We start from the raw sequence: 25000 nt of genomic DNA, 5'->3' as shown, positions 1-25000 counted from the left end.
CTTTGTATAAAAAAATTAGCTGATTATATCTTGATTCATTTTTTCTGCTAAAAAATTTGGCAAAAAAGCTTAGTTCTCGTATTTCCAGTGTGAAAAAGAGTGACAATCAAAAAATGTTATTCGTTTGGCGTGTGCATCCAAGGACTCATATTTTTAAGCAATATGACTGATTTAGTGAGCATGAAAAATTATTTGATAATTGGAACCAAAAAAATGTCGAAAAAACTGTTTGTTCTAATTTTTCTCGAAACCTATACATAAGTTATACCCGTCGCATCTTTTTTCATATCTCCACAATTTTCCTTTTTTCTAAAATTAATAAATGTGTAAAACTTGATACATACATCACCTACCAAACAGAGAATTTTTTGATGCTCTCTCTAGACTTTTCAATTATAGTTTTTGTAAAGCATATGTTATAATTCAAGAAGTGATCTTGCATTTAATTTAAACACTATTTGAAATAGTGGAGTCTTGTCATATGTTTAGCCAATTCATGTCATCAAATCAGAGGCACATGTTGGAGTCCTGTCCATGTTTAAACTAGCTGGATGAAGAGCACAATATATCAGTTTAGTGGTTATTTTGCCAAATATGGAAATGGGTGCTTTACCATGATTCAAAATTACTGAAAACTTTAAGAGCTGTTTTTGTCATTTTTGGTCAAAAATATCGGGCGCAAAGTCGACCATTATGGCAAGCGCACACAAATTTTACAAAGGTCTAAAATACAGGTCTATAATACAAATTTTGTAATCTATTGCTTTAAAAGGAGGAGTAAATTGCGGAGAGATTGACCTCAAGGGGTACACTTCAGTTTTAACAAGTTCTTCCTCAGCCGACAATAGAGTTTATTCGTTCATGCCTTGTGGAACGATTATGTCACTACCGAGTGCTGCATGCAATGGGACAAAAGCTTGCCAACAGGATGGAACACTTTATAGTCCAATTGGAGCACCTACTGGAGCGGTACGTTGTGGAACCTGATCTAAACTACATTTTATGATTGGATAAATTAGATATTTTACCAATGTAAAGTATTTAATATTAACCAATCATGATCCATCTAACTAACAACCCACTTATTTGTAAGTGCTGAAGTTACTTGTAATTTCAGCACCAGAGAGATTTGAATTTAACTTAGAAATTAGTTGAACTCTCCCGAGTACTTCAGCAGCCGCAATGAACCAGTATACCCTAGATCTATTGAGCCTAGCAGAGACTAGTTAAACAACCTGACACTAGACAGTATAAGAGTAAGATTAGGATCAGTATTAGACTAAGAAGTTGCACGAATCTATCCGGCCGAAAATAAGATAGCGTGACGAGCAGACGGTGTACCCTATCCGAAATTACTCTATGAGTTATACACTTCGGTCCTAACTCATCTGGTGCGACCATAAGTCTCGAACAAGACCTTAATAGCTTAGAATTAACCAAAATAGATTAGAAATTAGACAAAAACATTTCCAAAATGTTATACGACAATAATTTAATCGAAATGTCTCTACGACTCAATAGATCAGAGCCAATATTCCGAACCATAACAGAACTACCCGGAATTGGAAGAAGACCTCGAACCAGAGACGACTTACGACAAAGTAGAAACTTGCCACATAGTTATATGATAGTTCGGCAAAAGCCAGAACAAACTTTTATATTTAGAATACTACTCGCAATGAATTTAGATTTCCATTTGCAAACATAAAACCTTGAAGTTAATCTTCAAAATCATTTCAGGCGCTAAACAAAATTAATAATATATAATAACGGATGATAAAAAGATCTCAGATCGTTTTCCTAAAACTCTGCAGTAATATACAAAACATGTTTGAAAAATATTTATTGGAAAATAAAAATAAAAATTAGTAGCATGACAATAAATGGTTAGTAATCATAAATCATCCTGTTGTTCCAGCTTCATCACCTAAAACATAACAGCAATCATAAACTCACTAATATCATAAAACACTAAATCTTTCCTTTACACAAATTTAAAATTTTATTAAAACTTAAATTCACTTAATTTTAAAATCAGATCATCAAGGCTTATCCTTGGATCTTAAATCATTTTCTACTTAATTAAATTTCAAATTTGATCATCAAGGCTTATACTTGGATCAAACAGAACAACTTTGTTCTCCCCCACCCACTTAATTAGTGTCTAACGACCTCAAACGTCGATTCACTATCCAACCCTTTCTAAAGACCTAAGACTAATAGAAGTTTTTAAACAAAACTAATCATTCAAATTAGGATAAACAGTGAAGAACTTCGGTTATTCATCCTTCACTTGACCCCCCCTCTTACCAGACCCAGGATAAATCTTAGACTTCGTAAGTTTAAAATAGTATCTAACGAACTACTCGCGTTCTAATTATACCTGAACCTTGTGGATCGATTTACTATTCTCCAACCTTTGAACACAATCACTACCCCTAAGTAAGATTAAGTAAGTTAACACCTTAACTTATACTAGTCACGAGAAATTAAAAATCATTCTCCGGAATAGATATACTTTTCTCTCCAAACCTGAACAAATAGACCCAGGTTAAGCTAACCAAAAAATCGTAAGGACTAACAGTTTAAGCAATTAGAATTCACTTAACATCCTTTTGCATCCGTCATCCTAAACCTTATGTCATTTAAAAACCTAGGAAATAAACAAACAATCGTTTTACACAATTGTGAAATAGATAACAAAAAATACGACCTTGTAATCACACCTCATACACAAACAGTTGGATACATTCGAACAAAACGACAAACACTAAAGAGAAAAATAATAACGAAACAAAGACAAATAACACGAAAAAGATTTTCAAAAAATCGAAACGCATTTTCAGAATCAGAAACCAACAGTTTAGACGAACTTTACAAACTAAAAGAATCAATAGATAAAAATTGCCCAATTCACGATCAATTATATTTCTCTGACTCAGAAACAACTTCAAATTCATCACAAAGAGGAAAAAGAAGAATAAAAAAGCAGTATAAACACAAACCAGTACATTTATACAATTGGAATCAACCAATTCGACACATTAATAATTACATATTAACAGTCATCGAACGAAAAAATGAGCTCAACGCACACCCCAGGTGACGAAACTCCAGATGATGATGAAATCTTTCCTTTTATAGTAGATGCAACTACTGATAGAGGACAACACATATTTTGTAAAAATTTACTCTTAAATTTATTTGAACCCGGAATCAGTCCATGTAAAACAGAGTTCCCAGATGTAAAAATCAAAAGACAAATCATAGACCACTACCTAAAAGATATATGCAACATAACACAACAGTATGGAATCTACTCCATAGAATTCACCTCACCAAACCATAATCATAGGAAATATACAATTCAAACAGACGATCTTGATTTAGAATTTTCAAAAGTTTTTTCAGAATATATAAAAAGCATCCAATACCATAACTCACAAAGAGCAAACTCCATTTTCACTAATGAAGTTTTCGCAATAATATATAGTTATATTTCAATATTAGAAAACGAAATCCCAATAACAAATGTCTCACCGACAGAAACATCTAAACATTTAAGAGTACGACATGAAATCACACTACTCTCTAGTTATTTAAACATTATTAAAGAAAATTTCACGAAAGACGAAGTTTCACAACATACAAAACACGATCTACAAAAAATTTTGGCATTGTTCATAATAGATTATTTCACACACAATATTGATTTAATTGCACAAGCAAGAAAAAATTTTAGACCCCAAAATTCAAACGATGATACCGCTATCACAGAACAATCAGATTATGTTTGGGACCCCGAATGGTCTCATCCCGCATTTATAAGCTTCCCACAATCAATCTCAAGTCAAGCAATAAGTACAATATCTTACATAAGAGATTATGTAAGAGTATTACCTTTAACCATTGATGCAACACCATTGAACTATAATACATTTCTGCCCGATACACAAAATAATAGTTTAAACTCTACAGTCATACACAACGAAAACCTCAATGGAACTAGGAATCTTACTCAACAAGATATCCAGACACCATCACACTTCATAAATGAAGAAATTGTACACACAACAACTACACAACAAAGTATTTCACCAATACGCCCAAATTTGACAACACCAAGAAATACAAATCCTTCACAAACACAGGTAACCTTACAATCAACCGTTAAACCTTCGGTTGCTCCAAAATATTCACATATGGATTACCAAACATACAGACCCATGACAATACCATCAAAAACACGCAAAACATTCACTAGAAACAACTTTGCAGACCATAATTATAATTATACACATCCATCAAAAACAAATTACCAACCACGAAGAAATTTTAACCAGTATACAAGATCTCGAAACTGGGATAACCCAATGACCCAAACTAATTCAATAAATTTCCAAACAAATCCTCCACAAGATCACAGTGAAAATTACCCATTTTTTCAACAAAATAAAAATAAAAAACAAACATCTTATCAGATGGATTATTTATCCTCAGATGATGATTTCTTACAACCAGACATATTTGCACCATATACTCAAGAATATCGTGGACAAGGAATACAGAAAACACGTACAAATCATAGGAATTTTTCTCCACAACCGATAGATGCACAACATCAACAACCAATTCAACAACAAAATCCAATTAATACACAATCTTTTCAACCAATTCAACAACAAAATCCAATGATTGCACCCTCGTATCAACCAACACAAATGCAAAATGAAATACCACTCCCATACTATCTCCAACAACATGAAATAACAAGAAACCAACTTTCAAATTTTTCTCAAATGCCAAATGCAGCAGAATCATTACAAATGACAATGAATCCATACCTTATGGGTGGATCATCAATAACATCAAACAAACCTTTAATGGTTTTCACAGGAACAGACCCTGAATACTCTGTAGAAGATTATTTAAATGCAGTAACATCAAACTTGATTTTAAACATTGGACCTGAACCAATTAATACGCCACTACATCAAAACTGGATACATCGACGCACAGCGTTGATACAAACAACCTTAGATGGCGCAGCCCAAAAACGGTTTTCAGTACTACCTCTAGAAATAAAATCAAACTGGAAAAGGTTTACACAGGAATTTTCAAAAATGTTTGACTCCGAAAGAAACAAACAACAACAAAGAGTTTTATGTAATGAAATTCGCAGATTACCAAACGAAACCATCAAGCAATTAGCAGTAAGAATCGAAACACTAGTTCGAAAAGCATATTCACTAAATACACACGACTATAAAAACACAAAGATGACAGAAATCTTAATGATGACCTTAACACCACAATTAAGGAAAATAGCAATAAAAAAGAGAGCATCCCATCCTTCCTCAATTCGAGAACCCGATTTAGATTTTCGAAAACTAGTAGACAAATTAGAACAAGCAGAAATCACAATGAAACTAGAAGAAACGGAAAATCTGAAATTACAATACGTTAACAGAATTGAAACAACTTCCACTAATATTGATAATATACAGGAATCAGACACAGACCTCGTTGAAAAAATCACTGAAATACTCAATATTTATGAAAAGAACCCAAACTTTAAAGGCAAACCATCTTTCAAAAAATGGTGTAATTATTGCCGACGATACGGACATAGTATTTCCGAATGTAGACAAAAACAGCAAGATAGTCAAAATAAACCTCAAAAATACAAAGAACCAAATAAGTCATTTTATCAATATATGAAGAAAGATCAAAATCTACCAAACAAAAATGTATATAGCAACAATAGTTCCGGAAAACCACTTCCGAACAATACAAGCTATACAAGAAATCAATCCCCATATAACTCAAGTTATAGAGGAAGATCGCCAGAACGAAGAAACACACAAAATTCATCGCAAAATCACTACAATAGACCAAATAGTAGAAATAACTACTCCAGATCTAATTCAAACACAACACAGTTTGCTTCTAGATCTAATTCCCAATCACGAAATAGATACTATCAAAACAATCAATCACGAAACTCATCATATAATAGAAATAGAAACTATTCCAATAATCGAAATAGAAGTTATTCAAACAATCGAAGTCAATATTATCAAAATAACCGATCAAGAAATAACTCATATAACAGACCAAACAGCAGTTATCAAAATAGATCGCGAAATAATTCACAAAATCGACATTCAAGTTACAATAATCGTTATAGAAATTATTCCCAATCACCACACCGGAATAATAATCACTATAATAACTCTAATAATCGTCACAGAAGTAGTACACCTAAACATCAAAGACAAATCAATCAAGTACAGTCTAACCCAGAAACAACATCAGACCCTCCAGGTATTGATAACACAGTAACTGATACGTTACAACTCAATCAAATAAACTGTGCATCATCAGATTCAGAAAGCGACACAGAAAACACTCTTTCTATCAATATGATAAAAGTCGAAAATGACTATGAATCTGTCATATATGAACAACCTTTTTCATCACACATATATGAAAATCAATCAGATTTTCTTCAAAATTATTACACTACACCCATAAATTCCACACCAACGACGCAAGAAACGAATGCAATTAACACTACAAATCAACCCAATAAAAATGTCAAAACAAAATTCTTGAACACAAACCACATCTATCAAAATATACAAAAAGAACAACCCAAAGAAAAAATTTGGACAATACCATTTCTCTTAGAAAGCCCAAGAAACAAAGAATTTCAACCACCAGACCTTGAAATCGATTTTTTAATTGATTCAGGAGCAGAATCAAACATAATAAACATTCCCACATGGATTGAAATAAAAACTTTACACCCAAAGCTAACACCTCTTGAAAACTCCAGTAAGCTAGCAACGGCACAGGGATCAACATTGATAAACTACGGAAAAATCCAATTATTTCTCCTCCCCACCAGAACAATGGAGCAAAGCAAAATTTTAAATAAGCCATTTAAACAAATATTCCATATCACTGATATTAAATATAATATCATTGGAATACCATTTATTTCGAAGTATATACCAACAATTAACATACTAAATAGTAAAATATTAATCAAAGATAAGTATACAAAAACAAAAGAAACATCATTAACATTTTTTCAGAGATTAAATAAACAACCACCATTCTTTTCGAAATTTTACCCGATATTTAATCAACAAAGAAAACACTTGAAACCACTATCAGGAAACATCTATAATTTTTCAATCAAACAAGTTCACCAATATGATAAAGAACAAAACAAACAAAAATTTTATATGTCAGATTTTGAATTCAAACCTATTCATAAATTTTTCAAAATCACAATCTGTTCAATAAAATATTTGAAAAATTCGAATTCAGATATCATTTCCTTACATGTCTATAACAACACACCTTACCAAGTAACATTACCTCTAGGACTTTTAGGATATTGTGAAACCAACGCTACAATATCACCAATACACGAAAAAGCCTATCGTGTAAATAATATACTCCAATTATTAGATATTTGCCAATCAACAATTCTTAATGAAGAATTATCTATAAATAATATAATAAGTAACGAAAACAGAAATACGGATTATTTCACAAAAACTCCATATTTCAAACCTACATTCAACATAAGTAACTACACAGAGGACCAACAGAAATTTTTAAAAATGTTTAATTTCCAACATTCACAAATAACACAAGACGAATTCGAAAAGTTAGCCAAACAGCTAATTAAATATTCAACAGTCTATGCAACATCAAAATTCGATGTTGGCAAAATCAGTTCATCACTACATCTCCCGTTAAAACCAGACGCAGTTTTCAAAAAACAGAGAGCAAGTAAAGTACCAATTCACTTAAATGATAAAGTAAACAGACTACTCGATATTTTAGAACAGTACATTATTATATCACCAGTTAATAAAGAAGAACAACCAAAAGGCAACACATTTATCAACCCCGTTATTATTCTAGCTAAAGGAGAATCATTAAAAATCGTTCTCGACGCTAGATACCTCAATTCACTCATAGATGAATCAAAATGTAATTGGCCCATTGAACCAATACAAGTTATTTTAACAAAAATAAACGGCAAATACTTTACAACCGCCGATATGAATAGTGCATACAATCAAATGCCACTAGATGAACAATCACGACGTTTAACACAATTTGTTATCGGAAACCAACAATATGAATTCAACCGCTTATTCTATGGAATATCCATAGGACCAGCAGCATTTTCAGCTTTTATGAGCAAAATTTTTAGACCACTAATACTCAAGAAAAACGCAATCACCTATTTAGACGATGTTTTTATGCAATCACAAACAAAAGACGAGATGTTCAATGTTTTAGAAAAATATCACCAAATACTTCAGAACGAAAATCTGAAGGCCGCCCCCAATAAATCACACTTCTTTTTGACAAGAGTTAAATTCTTAGGACATAATATAGAAAGAAAAACAATCACTCCATTGAAATCACGCATTGACGCTATTCAAAAACTTCAACCACCAACAAATAAAAAGAAAATCCAAGAATTTCTTGGAATGTTAAACTTTTTAAGTAAATATGTTTATAAAATGCAATTATATCTACGACCATCTTATAACATCCTTAGACAACAAAATAATTTTGAATGGAATACAGAACATCAAGCACGATTCGAAGAAATAAAGAAACTTTTAACTGAACAAATTTCAAACACAATTCCAGACCCTGATCAACCATTTTATGCAATGTGCGATGCTTCGAACTTTGGCATCGGCGACGCACTATTACAATCACATAATGGTACAAATAAAATGAACCTGATATCAGCAAATTCCCGATTATTCACTCAAGCAGAGCTACGACTCTCAACTCTAATGAGAGAATGTACAGCCATAATAAATACACTGACAGAATATGAATTTCTGATACTTGGATCAAAACATCCCACAGTTTTATTCACAGACCATAAACCAATCATCTTTCTATTTACACAGAAATCTAACCCAAACCACCGAGTTTACAGATTTCAACTAATTCTAATGAAATTTCCAAACTTACATATAGTTTGGACTGCAGGCAAAAATCTTGCATTACCAGACACCTTAAGTCGAAATACACCACCCGAATTACTTACACGAAAAACAACAGTTGAAATACCCAAAAACATAAAATTCTACCTTGCAGAAAACGAAACATCACCCCGATTGGAATGCAAATATGCAGTAAAAACTGATATTGAACAATCACAAATAAATAGTTTACAACATTTCCCACTTTATTTAGATTGTCAAAATAATTATTATGAAGTTGATCTACTTGGAACATCAACTTTCAAACCAATCCCATATTCTCAATGGATAAAAAATAACACCCAACAAAAACGAACAAAACAACACCAAACTAAAAAAGACCATTTTCCACTAATTGAAAAAGAAAATTTAACTGATAAAGTAAATTTATCAGGACCACAAACAAACGATTCAAAATACACAATAAATCAATTTTTCGACCTTCATGACCCATTAGATACAATACCCTTATCTAAATTCGAAATTGAAAACATTTTTCTCCCTCCAACAGAAACAATTACAAATTCAACACTAAAACAATATCAAAATCCTGATCCAATAATTCGACAACTAAAATCATGGCATAAATATAAAACTAAACCTATCAGAGCAGATTCAACCATTCTAGGCAACAAGACACTCCTCCGATATTTTCGTAAATTTAATAACACAACAATTAAAGAAACTACAGACCTTTTAGAGTATAACTTAAACGAAACTACAGTCCCCTGTCTTCCTTTAAATATGATTCTCATAGCTTTTAATATCTCACATACACAAAATATTAAAGGACATTCTGGATCAGAAAAAACATATTCAAACTTTATACAAAATTTTTACTTCCCAAATGCACCAATTTGGATAAAAGTACTATGCAATGATTGTATAGTATGTCAACTAAATAAACCTTACCCAAATCAAAAACAAATAGCACAAAAACAAGATTTTAAAGGACAAAGCTTGTACTTTAATCACCGTATCTCATTTGATACTAAAGGCCCAATTTCACCCTCATCAGAAGGAAATTCCTACATTATGGTAATTGTTGACGCATTCACACACTATGTAGCACTTAACCCAGTACCACATTGTAACGCTTATCATGCGTATACAACACTTTATGGACACTGGATAGCAAAATTTGGACTACCAGAAATTTTAGTCACAGACAACGGTACAGAATTCATAAATAATGAAATAATAACACTATGTCATTTATACAACATTAAACACAAACCACGTACATCTCACGCACCTTGGACAAACGGCTTAGTCGAAGGTATGAACCGTTCATTACAAGAATATCTTAGATGTATCATCAACGGAAATGATACAAAATATACCGAATGGTCAGCAGATGTAAAATTATTTCCCTTAGCATATAATTCACAAATTACGACAACTCTAGGAATGTCACCATACGAAATGGTTTTTAACCAAAAGCCACGCAAACCAATAATGTTTACAGCAAATTCTCATAAAAACGCACAAGGTTATTGTCAACCAAATAAAGATTCAATTTGTTATAACCTACCTTTACATACACACGATGAAGATCATTTTCATCACCCACAAATTCTTAAACTAGCCTCCGGTACACACACCGAATGGATTCTAAATAGAGATAAAAAACACAATGAAATTTATCAAAAAATAACAAAAAAGTTATTACGGAGACAAAACATTAATGAACAAATCAATTCACGTTTTACACCAGCCTACGAATTAAAAATTGGAACATTTGTTTTGATACCTAATTTTAATACTCAAAAAGGAATTTCTAAAAAATTACAACCCCTTCGAAAAGGACCATACCAAATAATTGCAAGACCCACTGATGTCACATATAAAATTACCGACTCAAACAAAAAAGAAATCGTTCAGCATCGAAACAACCTATTACCTTATTACCCAAAAGAATACGCACTCCGCGAATTAACTCAATTATATTCTTTCACAGGATTAAAAATCATTCAAAATGAACCACATCTGAAAAACACAGAACAAAATGATAACCCCACCGAAAATCAAAACACAAAACCAACCGCCACCAAAAACAATACAAAAAACCTAGACCATAAAGAATCCCCAAAACAAAGAAAAAATAGAAAAATGACCGAACAAATAATACCCCAAGAACAAATCGACAAATCAGAACATAGAAAAACAACAAGACTTCGAAATCAACCACGTAAAAACTACAAAATATTCATCCCCCAATCTAAAATATTAAAGAAAGTGGAATTTCAAAAGTAATTTTAACTTTATACTTCATAATCTTGAAACCTCCGAAACATTTTTCATTTACATTTTTCAAAATAACATGCTGACAAGTACGCAATAATTCTAGTTCAAAATAGACCAATAGGATTCATCCAATCCGTCACTTTCTCTAACTCAAACTAAGATCAATTAGACGAATAATATAGAACTCCAGGCACATCTCTAACTATAACTTTACGACCTCCAGGTCAAAAATAAGCAAACCACTCCAACTTGACAACTAAAATAAATATCACCATAATACCGTACCCCTCCCTTATCTAATAACCCAAAGATCAACAATATTTCCCCAACTCAGACCACGAATACCCCCAAAACAAATTTGTTAACTTAGCCTAAAGTAACAAAATGAACATTTTAATTAGCCTAAAGTATAAAAATCTCACCATACCCCGGATCATTTGACAAACAAAAATAAAGAAAAAGACGACCTCCCGATCACCATAAAAATTGCCCCCAACAATTTTTTACAAAACTCAACCCACTTGTCAAAAAACTAATAAATAATCCGACCACACTTGAAAATCGCCCCAAGCAACAAAAAATATTCGACCAAGAGATCATTTCTTAAATGCTCTTCTCTCAAACAGTCACTAAAATTTTCATAAATCTTAAACATTTTTTTACGATACTTGAAACCTTTATAATATTTCTTTTTGATATACTTGAATCTTTTCTAATAATCCTAATCATTTTTTGTAACATTTTTTTAATTTTCTACACTATCTTCGAACTATTTCTCCAACTTTCCAAAACCCTTGATTATATCCACAGGTACGATTCATACAACTTGTCTAAATGATACGAACAATTTTCAGTAGAACTGATATTTTTTTATTGTTTGTAATTTTCATAACATTTTTATCATCCCTCATTTTGACAATATGCAAATGTATCAAGAAAGCAATCATCACATTTGCCCTAGCAACAATTTTTCTAATTATTTTTTTGGAAGAATATTATAATAAACATAAACTTTCTCACTAAAGTAATAATTCAAAAATCTATCAAAAATTGCTACCCAACAATCACAAAGTCAGTCTTCACCGACATCATCCCAAGATAACCCAACACCACCTCCAACTACTCAAAATCCTCAAACATCTACACGAATTTCTTTTCAAGATAATCCATACACTTTTGAAGAACGGCACGCTCGTTTATCTGAACCACTAGAACCAGTTCAACGACAAGCATCTCTAAGTGAACCAACATATAACCTTTACCCAACACTACCACAAGAACTAAGTAGAATACGACACCTTAGTCAAAACCAAAACACAACAGAAATAAATAGACAAATTATACATCCTCGACGAAATAGAAATTTTCAAACTCCCCGAGTTCATTTTGAAATACCTCAATCACCACCACAAAGCACTCCAGAAAATCCCACTGGTATTACACCAGAAACTCCTACACTTTTTTCACAACGAAGCCCTTCAAGCCTACCCTCAGATTACTTAGGTTCAACACCAACATCTGAGCAAATACGTGAAAATCCTTTTAACCCCACAAACCAAACATCACGATTACCATATTGGACTACACATTCATTCACACAAGGTGAACCAAATTTAGTCAATGACCCCATAGACATTTCTACAGATACAACATCTTCATCACTACCCGAAACATTATCACTTCCATCAACACCATCAATTAGTCAAATTTCACCGACACCCCTTAACTTAACTTTTCCAAACAATCTCGACGCAAGATACCGAGAACAATCATTAACAAATATTCCTTTAAGATTAGATTGGAATACATTTACAGCACCTCCACCATTATTTGGACAACATCAAGAAAGTAACCGCCTTCATAACTGGGCACTTAATAGATTACAATATCGCCAAGATATTCACAACGATATCCGTGATCACAATATTCAAATACTCCAACAAAACAGTTTACAATTAAAGTTTGAAATCACAGTTAAGTTAAACAATTTTACCCAACATCCCTACCCATTAAACCCACCTAACATAACAGCTCAATCACTACCACCACCGTTTATAACTACTGAAGTAATATATAAATACGACAGATATACCAAAAACACAATTGGTTACATTACATTTTACAATCCATACTCAGGATTATCATACACATGTATATTCTAAAATTATTAATTTTTCTCCAACTCCTTTTTCTAGTAATCTCAAATAAAAACATAAACCCTTCCCCCCGTACAGGACCACAAGATTTATTAGTAACACATTACGATTGTGAAGAAAATGAACAAAAAACACTACACAAATATGCAATAAATCAAGTATCACAATGTGAAACAGAACCACAAGCTATAGAAACCACACATGTAATAGCAACACTCTATTCAAAAGCCCGAGCAACAACAGTTACAGGTTATAAATTCACAGCAACATTTTCCGAAAAGAAAGTACATTGTTCACAAGTCTCGAACGGAAACAAAAACCGACTTGACCATGAATCATTCTATCAGAGTAATATAGAACGTCTTTTACATCTCAATCCCGACGATTGTAAAAATGAATTACTTAGACTAAACATCACACAAAATAAAAACTCCGAAAGAAAGTTAGTTAACTTTCAAGTTTTTTCAGACTCTGTACATCAATCACAACTTGAAAGACACCAAGGACATATAAAACTAGACGACAAATACCCGTATAACGGCGCACACGGACGATTAACCTATGACCTACACGATAAACATTGGATACCACACATTGGTATAAATAACACATCAAACTGCAAAGCAGACACAAAAAATAAAGGATACCAAGAAATAATGTTTTTCGATTGGAAAATACAACTCGAAAAAATACAACTCACACGAGATTTATCAGATAATACAATGATCTATCAAGGAATCCGATTACCTTGTAAAAATGATCAAGGTTATTGCGACCCTACAACGAGAACACAAGCAACAATTGTTTGGTTCCCCGAAGACACATGTACAACATTTCAAGTAGCAAAAATACACGCTCGTATGATAAAATTTCACGAAAAATACTTTTTACAATCAATTCCATATGAACAAGTACATCCATCACGAAAACAAAGTACTAATTTTAGAAACATAAACAATATAGAAAATAAATTGACACGTTTTCAAATATATCAAGAAACAGAACTTGCATGTAAATACAGGAATCCACTTCACAGAACACAATACTCTGAAATATTAGTTGAATACGAAAAAGGATTCGACATGACCACTGGAAAAATAAAAATTGACCTATATGCCACAGGTCATCCTCCAAACGAAGGAACATCATATATACCAGTTAATTTTGAAAAAAGCAACGGACAACCTGGTGGACATCTAAAACCCATGACACCAGAAGCACACGCTTACAAGAATTATCACTAATGAATTTTACATATTTCGGTAATATCCACTATGATATTCATTTAGATATGAAACTAGATTATACAATTAGCCGAATTTTTCAAGAAATGTCACTCTCCGAATTAGAAACACTACACCAACTATGCGAATTAGAACGAACACAAATATTACAATCACTTGCATTAGCAGTATTAAAAATACCCTATGCAGGATACTTATTATCTGGAAATAGATCAAATTTTTTAGACTATGAAGGAAACATCTTATGGTTTTATACTTGCACTAAAAAAGTATCACCACTATACGTTTTTGAAGATAAACGATGTTATAAAAGAATCCCTATCTTTTATAAGAATAAAGTACATTTCGTGGATACACTTTCACGAAGAACCTATTTCTGGGATACCGCAGTCCCATGTGGATCAGAAAATAGCCACAATGTAGTACAACTAAACCCTGATGAAAATAAATATTATCTTCTCATTCCATATCCCACATTAATGCAATCACTCAAAAAATTTTCACCAGAAAGCATTCGCGCTATTGCTCGAAACCCAAATATAGACTTACAATCAATAGGAATATATTCAAAATCAGATATTCAACATCACATTAGAACACAACAATTCCAAGAATTATTAACACAAATGGATACTATACAAAGGCAATCAATTGACCAAAATCTACGCAAACTTGCAGAAACCGCAGGATTTGCCGATATCTACACGCAAGACTATAGCGGATATTTTAAAGACATTAAAGATTATATATATCTAAACGGTGAAAAATACCGTCCCCAAGATATATCACCAATTAACATTTTTAGCTTTGTTACACTCAAAAATGAAATCCTCGATTTTCTAGGATGGCCCTAATACATCTTAGAAAAATTGACTATTTTATACGCAATGTTTAACTTTATTGGATTTCTTTTCTCACTTTTAAAAGGAATCTACAACACATGTGCTATACACACACAAGTAAACAGACAAGCAAGTGTAGCACGCATACTCTTTGCAGGATTTTTTGGAATTTTTTCTACATCTATAAACAAAATTCTTTTAGACGCACAAATAAAAGAATACAACACAAAAATAGCAACACGACAAAACACATACGACGAAGAACATAACAATGTAGACACAACGCCAACGGCACCACAATTACCACCCCTACCACATAACCATCCACTATCCCTAAGCCCACAAAATTTTCGAAATTTAGCAATCACACATAATCCAAATTTTCGACTCACCACATCACAAAGTCCCATCCAACATATAATGACACACCAGTCACAAGATGATAATACTTATGAACAAATTATTGAACAACCCCATACCACCGCTTTTCAGTCTCAAAATAATAATTTTTTTAGCCCACGATGAGCCGACAACTTGGATCACTACACCGATCAAATTCCCACCCAACCTATCTTACCTCTCCAATCCCAATAATACCACTTTTTGCTTTTCCGCCACCCGATTTTCCATCTAGTAATGTAACATCAGGCATGAATTCCGACACTAATTCACACATCTCAGTTTTATATTCCATCTCACAATTCAATAACCCGAATATTGAAACCCCCGATGAATTTGCCGATTCAGAACCATCCCCATCCAATAATTTCCATAACTCTTCTAATTTTTCTCAACCCCCTTTTCAACCCATATTATCCAATAACCCTGACCCAATCACTTCCACACCCTCTTATGCTTCCCAAGTTACCCCAACCATATCATTCTGACCAATCATCGCATTCTCCAGACACCCCCCGAATCTCCCCAGAGCTAGATAATTTTATTACCCTCCAACAACAACCCTACCACCTTCATACCCCAACCATAAACCAAATCTCCTCCACAATAAATTTATCCAACCCCCCTACCCCTACACCCTCTTCAAATTATACTGAATCATTAGCACCGTCATCCACATCCACTGAATCTTCACTCAACACTAATAGAGCTTATCGCACCTTTAAAAGAAAGTTCCCCAACCATCCTTTCCCAGCAAAACCAGGAACAGCCCGTGAATACATCAACCATCCCAAGCATACTAACACAAAAGAATTTTTAGCCATCACCTTACCCTCATTCCCACAATACACCTTAAACACCCCTCACGACACTAACGAAACACGCAACTTTGTAGATGAATACGTTTTAATGCCCACTCTCTCTTGGACCTCATATTATCATTTTACTAACCCTCTTTGCTTACCTTTATCCAGCACTCACATCGATATAGAGCGAAATAAAGACATGCTATATCGACTCACTACACCACTAACCGCTAGACAATTTACTTACATTGGATATAAAAAATCACTAAAAATACACACTGCACCTAGAGCTAATGAATATACACTAGAATACTATGATCACAACATCATCAGAGCTAACCAAGATCAATTCTTAGACGACGATCGCTTCGCTAATCCACAAATCACCGAGAAATTTTTCATCAAGACACCATATGTATTTACACTAAACATCTTCGACCGTAAGTATGACCACATTATTTCAGAAGCACTAACAGACACACAAGCATACGAAAGTTTTAAAGAACGCTTCCAAATATTTTCACTAACCTTTCATTTCCTTGCACCACACGAAAGAGATTTGCACTGCTCACACGATATTATGTTGCGCACTAAACAAACCCACACATACAGTTATTATCGTTTCATCCAAAATCACTTTGACCTACACACACCCTCTAGACAACCACACCATCGTTTTCAATTCATTAATTCAAAATACACTTCACCATATTTCCTAAATTTTACATATTGCATTAAAGATACTAACCTCCATGGTATTCTTCGTAATTATGATCCCATAACCCAAATGTACATCTTCTGTCCCATCATCAAGACCTTCAACGCCGACGAAAACCGACCCTTCCTTATCCCGCACGAGTTTGTACAACCTATAGAAATCCCAATATTAGAATTCATCCACAACACTAAATTCAATCACAAATTATATAACCTAATCCAAAACACACCTTATGAGTTTGCAGTTGGCACTGAAGAACTAACCACCATTAAGGCACTTCAATTGCTTTGGCCACTACTTCAGACTAAAAACATCATCCGCATCTTAGCTAAACTACTAACAACTTCAGATCTCATCCACGACATCTTCCCCCACGGTTTTTTCCCCGACGACTAACAGGTAAGTATGAATTAAATGAATATTACTAACTAATTACAATATTAAAAACTCACCATTCTTTATCCATGTTTTCTTTAGATTTTTAGCCTTCATCCGACAATCACCTACAAAAACCACAAAAGACAAATAAAAATCGCAAATTTCATCAAACAATTTTAAAATTCTATTAATCTCTTACACTTATAAATTTATAAATTTAATACCAATGCAGTAAATTCATTTATAAAATTTTCCCCACAAGCAGTAAATCTAATTATGATGAAAATTTGTAACTTAAAATTCCCCCATAACTAGCAGTAAATTTCCAAATTCTATGTAGTAAATTGATAAAATGCAAATGCAGTACTAACCTTTTGATATTCTCATTCATTCGCACAGAAATTCTATCCACACTCGCACAGCTCGCCCACGAAGAATTGTTTAAAATAATGAATTTCAGTTTCAAGTTTTCACACTCAACAACTCTAACATAAGATAACATGTTTCAAACTTTCCTTTAACCCGGTTGGAAAGGAATCATATACTAAACAAAACTAACCAACGCAGCTTACTAAATACCACAAATCATAGAATAACAGCATGACTAAGAAAAGGAAACCAACGGTACCCAAACCGGATTAACCCAGTTTAAAACTGGATAATTTATTCTTTTGAAGACTATTATAAAGTCTCAGAAAGAAATAATAAAACACAAAAAAGTCGAAAGACAAACCCATACCACAAACAATTTGATTTTTGGAAAAAGGACATAACCAACAAGACATAAGAAAGACCACAACAAACCCAACATAAAACGTTGTCACATAACAGGACCCCTCACAAAAACCGCATGAAATCATACTCCCACTCCTGGCCTAACCCACCAGGAAGGACGTCCTGAGCATGCTCTATAGCCGGCCTAACCCACCGCGCTACATCCACGCTTTGTGACCACACTCCTATTTTTAATAAGAGCTACTCAAGGGTGAGTAACTCTTCAAAATAACCAAACTAAAACAAAAAACTTTTGTGAAAACAACTAACTAAAATCATAATTAAAAAATATTAAACTAATAAAAGTTTTATAAAATGTAAATTACATTATGCAATACATAGATCAGAATAAAACACCAAGGACGAACATCAAAAGACAAAACGACCCCACTACACTCGAGAGAGAATGACCAACTACAATCGATATGCCGCTCACAATCACAACTCAAGGGATTTAGAGTACGACTTGACCTCGCAGAAAAGGACTTCATTGAACTAGACCAATGACCACCTCGATGTTCAAGTATACGTACAGATCCGAGTAACCAGGCATCCCCTCCACGCACAATCTCCACGCCATTCCCAAGCTAGATCAGACACAAAAGAAGTTCTCCTCGAAGAACAGAAAAACCTGACATAGCCAACCATTCTGAAATCAGAATTGATTTTGTTGCAGAGACTCAGTCGTTGTCACAAGAAGACACAACGTCTTATGTCCCTAACTCCAGCTTCCTGGAACTTCTTTAACAAAGAAGAAACGGAAGAAAATTATGATGTTCGCCAAATACCAACGTCCATCATCCATCCTTCGAATTACAGAAGAACTGTTCTAAAAAACTCTGTAAAACCCGGATGGGTGGAACCTGATCTAAACTACATTTTATGATTGGATAAATTAGATATTTTACCAATGTAAAGTATTTAATATTAACCAATCATGATCCATCTAACTAACAACCCACTTATTTGTAAGTGCTGAAGTTACTTGTAATTTCAGCACCAGAGAGATTTGAATTTAACTTAGAAATTAGTTGAACTCTCCCGAGTACTTCAGCAGCCGCAATAAACCAGTATACCCTAGATCTATTGAGCCTAGCAGAGACTAGTTAAACAACCTGAGACTAGACAGTATAAGAGTAAGATTAGGATCGGTATTAGACTAAGAAGTTGCACGAATCTATCCGGCCGAAAATAAGATAGCGTGACGAGCAGACGGTGTACCCTATCCGAAATTACTCTATGAGTTATACACTTCGGTCCTAACTCAGTTGAAACGGACAAAATAGCGAGTTGTCTTTGAAGTTATAGATGTTGTGAGTTATAGATGTTGTGCTTTCAGTGCCAATCTCAAACTAAAACCGTGAGGTAACCTTGTAAGCTTTATTATTTATATTCTGATTATCTCAGCGGTTTTGACCTGGGTTTTGTAAGCTATTATCAGCAATTTGTGTAGAACACTTGCCCAGTAGGGTTGATAGACAAACTCCAAGCCATTTTTAATTTTGAATTGTCGCGTCGCAATAGCACAACAAATGAAAGGAAGATGAAGCACAACGTGGGAAAAAAAAACTAACATAGGTAAATTTTGAATGTAAAAAAAGCTTAACAATTATTCAGAAATGTTTGAGTCTTCTAAAGCTCTCTAAAACTTAGTATTTGGATGGTTGAGTTTTTTTTATGATGAATAAACTAATTTGCAGGAACCAGATCGAAAATTATTTTTTGAAGTTCACTGGAGTTTCATAAATTTTTTTTTTAATAAACATGAAATTGTTCAAACTTATTTGAGTTAAATGACTTTCATCAAAACTAAAATTCAGAACTTAAATTATCAAACTTGAGCGTGATCAAATGTTTCATGAAAAAAAAATTCACACGCGCTATACATTTGACAAGTTTTCACGACCTATATCAATGTCTTCACTCAATGTTTGGTGACAACCCGAGGCAACAATGGTATTTGATGTCAAATAAGCGAAACATACAAAGCATAAAACCGAAATTGAAAAACTTCTGCGAAGAATTTTTTTTCGTAATTTTTTGCTAGCTTTTTTTAAATGCTAGCTTTTTTTAAAGTTTACTGGAGTTTTATGGACATCTCCAAATTTTTAATCATCTTGAGCATACACCAGACCTTTGACCGTTGTTTTCCAAAATTGATTCAAGCGATTTTTATTTAGACGTGCGTAGTCGATCAAACTGGCCTGGTGCCAACAGTGACGTATCCAGGAACACCAGCTTCCGTGAGTACTCGTTAAAAAAATTGTCTCAAAACAAGAAAACGTGGAAGGAATTGAGCAACGAGCAAAAACCGGTTACAAGTGAAACGAGTTTATAAAAGAAAAAAATCAAAAAATTTTGCATGTTCAAAGTTTGCATGTTTATCAGTTTCTCACCCAGAAGAGCAAACATGCAATTTTTGAAATAGTTAATTTTACGCCTGAAAACAAACAACTGAAACAACAGCAATTTACTTTTGCGCTACCGAATTGTCACAAACGACAAAACTGTTGTAAAAGCAACTCAAAAACTTTTAGTTTTTTTTTAGTCTATTTTTTTATTCCGCCCATTTTACATAAAACACTCCGCTCTCTTCAACGCAATTTCAGTCAATTTTATTGACAAATGAGTTCAATTTTAACCAATCAGATTAGATCATTTTAATTCTGTATTTGTATTTTGAGATTTGCAAATTTGGGCGGAAGACTAAAAGTACACGTTTTTTTTGCAAAACTTCTTTTACTACTGTAGGCAATTTTTTATTAAAACCAAAGATGTGGTAAATGTAACCCAACGTAACTATTTTCTAGTTGAAATCAAAACAGAAAAATGAGAGCTTTGACTCGGATACCATAGCAGAAACTTCTTTTTTCAAGCAGAGAGGCACATCAGCGAATTTTGCTTGAATATAACTTTTTTGGTTTTTGAGTGTTTTATTATTTTTTTTATTTTGAATTTAAGCCTTGAGTAGAACAACACTTGCAGTTCTTTTGGAGCTGATTTTGGAGCCTAAAGTAATTGAATGGCTAAAAACTAATAAACTGAAGCTGGCCCGGACCAATTTAAGGTCCGTTAGGTCATTTTAACTCTTTTTTGAAGAAATTGGTTATATATTTGCGCTCGGGATTGTTTTTTTACTTAAGACAAACTTTGAATTTTTCACACAAATTTTGACAGATCCGGTGAAAATCAGTTTCCTTGAATACGGTATCTTTTTTATAACCTTCGAAAAAAACAGCTGTATCTTGAAAAGTACAGCGTTAATATGATATATCACTCAGCCCAGTCTGATAATTATTTGTGGTATGTTGTACCTGATTTTTTGTGGAAAAAAGCTGAAACACACCCGAATACAAAGTTCCGCCCCATATTCCCTGGTCGGAACAACATCGCTATATATTCGCTTAAGTAATCGCATCACGAAAAGTTAATCAGAGAATCATTTTCAGGGATCCTCAGCAAAAAGGGGCGTGAAAGCAACTTACAACTGTGACCAGTCAGTTTCCGGTCTACCATTCACAGTTGAACAAACGACCCTCGAAGTAGACACCTACTACTATCCCTTTGATTTTCGAGGTTTGAAAAATTCACATCAAATTATGTTTATTCAACGCATTCTGTGACTACAGGTTTTTTGTCCAAACTATTTAACAAAAAATTTTCGAATGTTTGGATTTAAACTGTAAGAAATATTTTCACTGACAGAATGGAGATTGAACTCGATTTGTAACGCTTTTCATTCTGATAATGCATTGTGCAAAAAAGTTCAAGGTAGCCCTTATTAGCATGGATTTAAGCAGATATTAATGGCAAAAAAAATCAATTAAAAGAGATTTAAAGGATTTAAGCAGATATTAATGGCAATAAAAATCGATTATAAGAGGTTTAAAAGAAGTTAAATCCATCAAAATTTCAACGAAGTTGATTTAACTTAATTTTTCCTTCTGTTTCAAAACTTGAGACGGATTTTGTTTTTGAGATAAATTTCTGCCCCAGTTACTGAGAGCAAAAATCTTAAGGTTTCAGCTCTAAGAAAAGTGTAAATTTATACAAACTTCTTACAAATCGTTTTCATTATCTTTGCTCTAAGCTCGAGTTTGTCAGGTAAATGACAAATAATTGATTTTTTATTTTAGTGCAACAAATCAGCACCTCTCTTACACTAACAGTTTTTTTTCAGCTCAAACATCAACCCGAAAAATCAATAGTAAATCATATTCAATAACTTTATTTCAAATTTTTTTTTTGGTTCGATAGTCTACAACATCTGATCATGATCTGTATAAAATGAATCAACAAAAGTGGGTAAAAACTGATTTAAATCCATTTCTTGTTGCTATAATCCGTATGACATTGTAACCATATATATTTGCCAAAAATGTATTTTAATCGATTTAGAAAAGATTAAAATGGATTTCTCAAGTGACATTCTTAAACGCGTCTAAATCGAGTTGATCAATTTTTGATCGTTTTACGGGTGACTTTCTTTATTTGGTTCAAACGTCAGAAAATCAAAAAAAAACAGTTCTGTTTTTTTATTAAAACAATATTTAATATAGCAAAATACCCGGGTTGTGTTCACATCATAATGTTCCTTGCCACAAAATTCCTAGCCACATTAGCAAAATTTATTGATAGATTATCGCCAATTCGGCTAAATTTCAGCTGTAAAACAGCGTTAAAAAACCTATCAAAATGAGCAAAGCTAGTGATCTCCTGGGCTTAGCTCCCACATCATTCAGCCTAATGGACATGTATACGATACGTGCGAGGAGTGAAATTTGAACTTACAGGGTTTATCAACTCGCAGTCCAATTTGAAAGCTACTAGAAGTTCTGAAATTTTAGCGGCTGATTTTCTAAAGAATCTTTACTCAAATATCTCTGAAAGATCGTAGGCTTAGCTGTGCAAAAATCTCTGAATCATACATGAATCAGCGCTGGAAAATAGCAATCACTCGGGTACTACAGAAAAAGCCATAAGAGTTTATGATACTTGGGCCCATTTTGGTTTTTTTTGTTTAGCAATCATTTTTTCAAAAATCATTTTTCAAAAAAAGATTGTTGGTTCAATTCTGAAAACAATTTTTAATAATCATTTTTTAAAATAAAAAATTGAAGACCTTAAGTGCAAAGTTATAGGTCGTTCATTGTTTTATCGTTAATTAAAAAAGTCAAGAAAATTACGTTTCTTATTTTCCTTAAAAGATTTCGGCGGTTTGAGCGGTTTTCCAGCAAGATTTGAGCGGTTTGAGCGGTTTGGGCGGTTTGGGCGGGTTTTTTTTTATAGAAAAACCGCTCAAACCGCTCAAATCTTGCTTAAAAAACCGCTCAAAAACCGCTCATTTCTTGCGGTGATTTTTGAACGGTTTTTCAAGCAAGATTTGAGCGGTTTTTGAGCGGTTTTTGAGCGGTCTTCCCGGGTCGAGGTCCCAGACTCAACGTTTCTCTTGAGTTTCCCCCCCCCCAACGTACCCCCCCCCCCCCCCCCCCCTCAACGTACCCCCCCAACCCACGACGTAACCCCCTCACGTTTAACCATCCCCCCACGAACCCCCCAACCACGACGTGCCCCCTCTCTCTCTAGTTAGGGGAGATCTAACTCTAGTAAGGGACATCAACTCTAGTAAGAGGTGAGGGGGGACATCAACTCTAGTAAGAGGTGGGGGGGGGGTTGGTGTGCGATCTTATAATCGATTATTTTTGTTATTTTGTAGAGACTGACAATAAAAATCCTGACAGTATATTTGTTGTGCATGTCTAAAACATTGAACATATTCAGTAGAACAAATACAGCGAATATTAAGCATCTATCAAGTCCGCATAGACTAACGGATAAGGCGTCTGACTTCGAATCAGAAGATTGCGGGTTCGAATCCCTCTGTGGTCGACTTTTTAGTATTAAATCTTGCGCGGTTTTTGAGCGGTTTTTTTTAGATAAACCGCTCAAAACCGTTCAAATCTTGCTTCAAATTAGGTGAAAAATCTCGACTCGGGTATCAAGTATTTGCGAAAACTTCAAAATCAAATCTCTACCAAAACTAGACACCTATCATTCACATTTTGTAACTTTTCAGGTTCTGGTGCTTGTCGCGTGGTACCACACAGAAGCGATCCTTCCATTGGACTGAAACTGAGTCTGAAAATGGATGTAGAGTCTTTCCCCGATCCTTACTCTGGTTCTTGGGACTTCAAGGGGTGGTTTGTGGGACGCATCCAGACCACTGGAAACCATAACGATACGTGCGAGGAGTGAAAAGTTGATGAATTGAGAGATAAAATCAAGAAACTCCACTAATCTTCTTCAAATGACTCTCTATGTGACTGCCCAATTGGTATAATGTTTACATGGCATCATTTAAAAAGAAAACCTTTCTCAATGGCTTATTTTTTACAACT

At 33.7% G+C, this 25000-nt stretch overlaps 1 protein-coding gene across 1 annotated transcript; it reads left to right on the top strand.

Annotated features, from left to right (window-relative positions):
- Nucleotides 1-773: 773 nt before the first annotated feature.
- LOC134853349 (uncharacterized) lies at nt 774-25000 on the top strand. Its single transcript, XM_063869323.1, has 4 exons — nt 774-969; nt 20783-20845; nt 22052-22178; nt 24679-25000. Exons 1-4 carry the CDS (start codon nt 862-864, stop codon nt 24855-24857), a joined length of 477 nt encoding a protein of 158 aa, XP_063725393.1. The 5' UTR covers nt 774-861; the 3' UTR covers nt 24858-25000.

This window comes from Symsagittifera roscoffensis, chromosome 8 (genome assembly GCF_963678635.1).
Source record: "Symsagittifera roscoffensis chromosome 8, txSymRosc1.1, whole genome shotgun sequence".
NCBI lineage: Eukaryota > Metazoa > Xenacoelomorpha > Acoela > Convolutidae > Symsagittifera > Symsagittifera roscoffensis.
Note: the sequence above shows the minus strand (reverse complement) of the source record. Positions and strands in the feature narration are given on the sequence as shown.